At 42.7% G+C, this 5,886-nt stretch overlaps 1 protein-coding gene across 5 annotated transcripts; it reads left to right on the top strand.

Moving 5' to 3' along the window:
- The first annotated feature begins 632 nt into the window (after window positions 1–632).
- si:dkeyp-110g5.4 (uncharacterized protein LOC561637 homolog) lies at window positions 633–5,118 on the top strand. Of its 5 annotated transcripts, none has more exons than XM_024375461.2 (4): window positions 633–783; window positions 2,396–3,022; window positions 3,268–3,450; window positions 3,879–5,118. In XM_024375461.2, the coding sequence occupies exons 2-4, from the start codon at window positions 2,423–2,425 to the stop codon at window positions 4,500–4,502; spliced, it is 1,407 nt and encodes a 468-aa protein (XP_024231229.1). In that variant the 5' UTR covers window positions 633–783; window positions 2,396–2,422; the 3' UTR covers window positions 4,503–5,118. The 5 variants fall into 5 exon arrangements, with proteins under 5 accessions (XP_024231229.1, XP_042155304.1, XP_024231232.1 ...); XM_042299370.1 differs by having other exon boundaries at window positions 675–691; XM_024375464.1 differs by lacking the exon at window positions 633–783 and adding an exon at window positions 790–1,020.
- The last annotated feature ends 768 nt before the right edge of the window (window positions 5,119–5,886 follow it).

Raw genomic sequence — 5,886 nt, 5'->3', positions numbered from 1 at the left:
TTACACATGGTCTGAGAGTCTTTAGGTGCCTTTTGGCGAACTTCAAGCAAGCTGTCATGTGCCTTTTACTGAGGAGTGGCTTCCGCCCACATGCAGGAATTGCGGGCCACAATTGCACCTTCTCTGCTGGCTTCCCTTGTATTTAATGCTATGGACAGCAACAATGTCATACTCTTTTTGACCAGACAGCATCAGATAGATACAGCACACATACTGAGACAGAGGGGTGCTGTTTCGATCGTTTGGATGCTTTCTCCAGTGAGATACATTCAGCCTCTTGCAAATTGAAGAAACATTCTGAAACACAGAGAGACTAAAGCAAACATTTTTGGGGAAGCCTGTATTCTTCCCTTGGCATCAATGAATACACACCACTGATAATTAATATACTGTAGGCCTACAGCTTGCCATACAATGTGTGACTATTTTTTGAAGACCTTTAAAAAACGTGACCCGGAAGTGATTCTTTACTGACGCTAGTTTCACACAGGTTTGTTTGTATCGATTTGATTTATACAGTTCGATATACCCAATATATCATTCACTGTGCACATTTTCCATAATTTTCGCCGTAAATGTTAATTTACAAAGTACACCGGACGGGACTCTGAAGGAGTGCAAAAATCTGTGACCCGGAAGTACATCGTTACCCTTGCCTGTGTGACAGCGTTAGCTGCTGGAAACATGTTAGGTACTTCTTGTTAGTTTTTTTCAAGTTTAGTCAGGCTTCTGTTTAACTAACCATTTGCTTTGTTTTTTATCGGGTCCACGCTCTAAGCTCAGGTAATATGCAAAAGAACTGTGTATTGTATTGTCACCTAGCTAACGACTGTAGTTAGCAGGTGCGTCGCATTATAAATAGTTTGCATAGCTAACAGTTAGCTACGTAATGAGTCAACTAGCTACAGCTGGGCTGGCTGTAGTACATCAACTATCAAGTCGTTTTTATTCGTGTACATTTATGCCACGTTCACAAGCTAGTCGGAACTAGGAAACTCGAAACGTCCAACTTGCAAATTGGTGTGAACGCGGCATATATTTATTGACACACTTTCTCTAAACATTAACACGCATCGCTTATTGTACGCTTTCATATCGGCGAGAAATAATTTTCAAAAAACAAAAGGTGACATTTACTACACCTTTTTATAGGGGTAGTGTTCACACATGGCCATATCTCCATGTTACATCGCTTGTTTACAGAAAAAAATAGGCAGCTAACCTGTGCTAATTACTTATCTGACGTGCTCCGAACCCCTGTGTATAAGCATAACTGGTGAGTGTAGTTCGTCAGCTGGAGGCACACAGTATGTGGATCTGTGCAAAACTGCTAAGGTAAGTGTAGTCTCACAAACTCTAGGCGGCATTTTCAGTCATTAACTTCGCCCACGATTACTGTGTGAACTACAATCTGAACTACTCTGTTTTAACGTTTTCTAAAAAGTCAATCATCATCGCTGTGATTCGTATTTCGAAACATATGGCCCTTTTATCAGCGAGAGAGAATCCTTAAAATAAAAAAGTTACACTTACTCACCAGTTTTACATATTCGAGGTACAGCTCCATCAATCTAACTGGTGCCCCCTGTATATAGCCTCGCTATTGTTATTTTACTGCTGCTCTGTTTTTCTTAACAGCGTTGTTGGTTAAGGGCTTGTATGTAAGTAAGCATTTCACTGTAAGGTCTACACCTGTTGTATTCGGCGCATCTGACAAATTACATTTGCTTTGTAGGTGCCTCCATCTGACTAAACTACACTTTCTCTACACTTCCCAAGTTACACTTACATTCAGGTGTTTGGAGCATCCTAGATAGCTAATTAGCACAGGTGGACCCCTTGTCTTCCGTAAACAAGTTCTGGAACATGGCGATATGGCCATGTAGGAACACTAACCCTATCAAGGCGTCTATCAATTTCAACTTTTGTTTAAGAAATATATTTATTGCTCATATGAAAGAAAAGGTCCTTATGCTTCCCGAAACTGTAGTTTTTGTCTTTTATTTTGTACACCAATTTCAAACAGCTGAAAAGACAATATTTGTTGTTAATGAGAATATATTTTACAGTGGTTTAATTGTACAATGATTGCTTGTTTTGTCACATATACTGAACTTAGGCAGACTTCAAATTTTAGCAACCATGAAATGGAGGAGCGGTTTCTGTATGTTGCACCTTTAATTTTAAAGTCAATCTCAGGAACTAGCCAGGAATATGCATACCCTCAAATAGCGGATCATAAAACATAAACAGTGGAGCAAATCCCTTCATTACATTTTCACATGGCCACAACAGGTTAGAACAGTTGCACCTATTTCAGTCCACGTTGAGCACTGCCAGTAACTATGCAATATTCTACTATATGCGACATAAGTGTAAACCATCTTTGCTATAGCTTTCAGCCAGCTGTAGACGTGGAAAGATGCGGGGCATAGACATCCTGGAGAATTTTGAGATCTACATCCCCAAAGAGGCAGAGGTGAAAATCACCTCTATTCTGACTCTGCCAACCTCTATCTTGAGAAGGATGGGAGTGCCCCATTCTCAGGGTGGCAGTGCAAAGAGCGTTTCCTCGCCTTTGGCCACGTGGATCTCGCCAGTGGTCATCCGAGAGAGAGGCTGTTCACCGGCCAGCCCCACAGTGGATACAGCCAAGATTAACCTGACCTCAATGGTGACCAAGGAACCCAAGGCAGCCCAGGGTCCCTTCTTGATCCCATTTGTCTCCTCCAGCGGCACAGCCTTCAATGTCCTCAGGGAGTTCTTGCCCTCCAGACAGAACTTCCAGCAGGGTACTGCCACCCAGATTGACCCCCTCCCTCATGGCCTGCCCCCTGTCCCCCACCAGGATGCCATCATCATCCACAAGGGGAGGATCTTCCTGTCAATCAAGAAAGCAAAGACTATCAGAGGAAAGAGGCAGCACAGACCTGACCTGAATAACTTGTTGTCTTCCGAGGCCCCTCAGACCACACAGCGAAAACTGATCTTCCTCTCACCTGCCAGGAAGAGCCAGAAGAAGGTAAGACCCTGCCATCTCCTGCTATCCTTACTGTTGCTCCCTCCTGACTGTACCCCATGCTCTTGAGAAATGTCTGCTTATGTATGTTAATATGAGACTTGAAACTGTTTGTGATATCAACATGATCTACTTGCTTGAAACTAGACGTCCTTGTGAGGTGTATATTTTTACAGAAAGCTGAATTCTTGTATTTTGATCTCTTCCCCACCCCCTTGGCTTACCACCACCTTATCTTACCACCTCAGTCCTACCCCACATCTCCAAAGCAGTCTCCTAAAAAGCCCCAGGGGAAGTGGGCATTGCTGCAGAGGTTCGGCCTGACCCACCAAGTCCAGGTGAAGTTGTCCAGAATCCCCCAGGGGGACATTGAGCCACAGCAGTCTGGCGAACAGGGTCACTCAGCGGAAGAGGATCATAACACAGAGCAAGTGGGTACTATTGTCTCAGCTGTGCCATAGCATGTCAGTACCAGATGTGTATGTGATATGAATCTCCTTGGCACGGCATTATTTATTTTGCTGATCAATTAATATCTTATAACTTGGCAAATAAATCATTACAAAATGGACAGCCTATTTCCACCTTGTGGTATTTGTGCTGTAGTTAATAAAGGCTAGGTTGAGATGAATATATGCTGCTGATAAACCCCACAAAGGTAGTCGGTCACTTATTGGACTTTAAATATAGCTATTTTTGTTGTTGCTTTTTTAGCCTGTTGGTAAAGTTTCCAGGGAGCTGTCCTTTAACACACATGTACAATTCTCACATCTCCTCTCATAGAGATCAAGAAAACTGGTCTAAGTCAAAATGTTAATTCCTGTCTCTACCTATTTTCTTTTTTTCTTTTCCACCATAGGATCAAGTTATACGGAAGTTATTGAACGCCAACAGGTTGTTAAAGGAGACACCTGGCAGATGTCCTGAACAGGAGATGGAGTTGGTGACTCAAGAGGAAAACAAGCCTTTGAATGAGGAGACCCAAGAATCATTATCAAAGACAGCAAATCGGCACCCTTGCTCAAGCGAAGGCTTTCAGGGCAGAGGTGGGATTACCAGTGAGACATATGATGATGCTGAGGAGGAGCCTGAGGAAGAGGGATGTCACAATTTGGGTAGTGTCAAACAACGACGAGTTGGGGACAAAGGTAAGAGTGGGGCAGAGGGCCAAGCCACCAATGGGGATGAGTCTGAGGTGGAAGATCTCTCTGTTACGGCTGTTGCTTTGAGTGACAGCTTACCTCCACCAGAGGCCCTGAATGCAGACCAAAGCAGTGATACGGTTATGCAAGTTGACTTCACGGGGGACAGTGTTCAGAGTTGGACGGCGGAGTTCCCAATCATACCCGCTCTAGCCCCCACCCCCAAACAGCACCATGGTTTTGACTTTGAGCATTCGGCCCGTGAGGAGAGGATCAACCGTATCAGGGCCAAACTGAGAGAGAGCGAGGCTGCCCTCAACAACCTGCGCTCTCCAAGTTGACTGTCTTCAAAGTGGGAAACAATTATTTCAAGGGCCCTCAGATGTTGAATGCCATGAACGATTATTCCACACACTTTCATTTGTTAAGCGCTGCTAGAACATCCATTCTGTAACTTTTTTTTTTAAATGTTGGAACCCATAAACTTCTCCACTCCTTATCTTCCAAGACCTGTGATCCATCTTTGATGGGCAAAAATATTTTACGTTAGAAATAAGTCAAATCTAAATTATATAATTTTATTAGAAAATTCAAAAGGACTTTTTACTTTTTGTTTGATTATATCTGATGTGAAAGCAACGTTTGTTTGCTTAAACTTGCCCAGCTATCGAATTTGAAGATTAGTTATTAGAGTTGCAGTTATTCTTTTAAGGGCCGGATTCAGACTTTTTTTTACACTTTTTGATTTACGCAGTTCTCAGTTGTTGGTATTCAGAATTGATGGGCTTTACAGGTGTGGCTCCCTTGCACTCACTACATTTATATAATTAAAATACTGAAACCCCACCCACTTGCTGGGCAACAGATTTTCTTGTTGAGGATTCCATTTAAATACAGTGTACCTTTTTTAAAGCTACAATATGTACATTTTTGTGGCGACCAGACCAAATTCTCATAGAAATGTGTTTTATAGATCTGTCATTCTCATTGAAAGTAAGTCTAAGAAGCAGTTCTGTGTGCCATTTCTATGCTTCCCGTTCGTAAGTTTAGAATTTGCGTCTTTCGGTTTTGTACACCAGATTCAAACCGCTGACAGCTGGTTTAGATGGTACAATGGTTTTCTACACCAAACATTGCTTGTTTTGTCACAATCTGAAATAAAGCAAACTTTAAATTTTAGCAACCATAAAATGGCAGAGCGGTTTCTGAATATTGCACCTTTAATTCAAATGTTCTCGAATATAGAATATATTGAGAGAACGAGATCAGAATAGGGATCAATGAAAGTCACATACTGCGTTGTCTTGGCTGTGTGCTTAGGGTTGTTGTGCTGTTGGAAGGGGAACCTTTGCCACAGTGTGAGGTCCTGAGCGCTCTTTAGCAGGTTTTCATCAAGGATCTTTCTGTACTTTGCTCTATTCATCTTTCACTCAATCCTGACTAGTCTCACAGTTCCTAGTTCCTGCCACTGAAAAACATCCCCACAGCATGATGCTGCCACCACCATTCTGCACAGTAGGGATGGTGCCAGGTTTCCTCCAGACGTGACGCTTGGCATTCAGACTAAATAGTTCAAGCTTGGTTTCATCAGACCAGAGAATCTTGTTTCTCATGGTTTGAGTCTTCAGGTGCTTTTTTGGCAAACTCCAAGTGGGCTATCATGTGCTTTTTTACTGAGGAGTGGCTTCTGTCTGGCCACTCTACCATAAAGGCCTGATTGGTGGA

Source organism: Oncorhynchus tshawytscha, linkage group LG16, assembly GCF_018296145.1.
Source record: "Oncorhynchus tshawytscha isolate Ot180627B linkage group LG16, Otsh_v2.0, whole genome shotgun sequence".
NCBI classification, from domain to species: domain Eukaryota; kingdom Metazoa; phylum Chordata; class Actinopteri; order Salmoniformes; family Salmonidae; genus Oncorhynchus; species Oncorhynchus tshawytscha.
The sequence above is the reverse complement of the archived record's forward strand: the minus strand, read 5'-3'. Positions and strand labels throughout refer to the sequence as shown.

What these genes read in the sequence shown, in the direction of transcription:
- si:dkeyp-110g5.4 (XM_024375461.2), top strand. Translation starts at nt 2,423, where the DNA reads ATGCGGGGCATAGACATCCTGGAGAATTTTGAGATCTACATCCCCAAA. An exon ending in CCAGGAAGAGCCAGAAGAAG is followed by an intron (nt 3,023 to 3,267) that starts GTAAGACCCTGC and finishes TTACCACCTCAG; the next exon opens with TCCTACCCCACATCTCCAAA. An exon ending in AGGATCATAACACAGAGCAA is followed by an intron (nt 3,451 to 3,878) that starts GTGGGTACTATT and finishes TTTCCACCATAG; the next exon opens with GATCAAGTTATACGGAAGTT.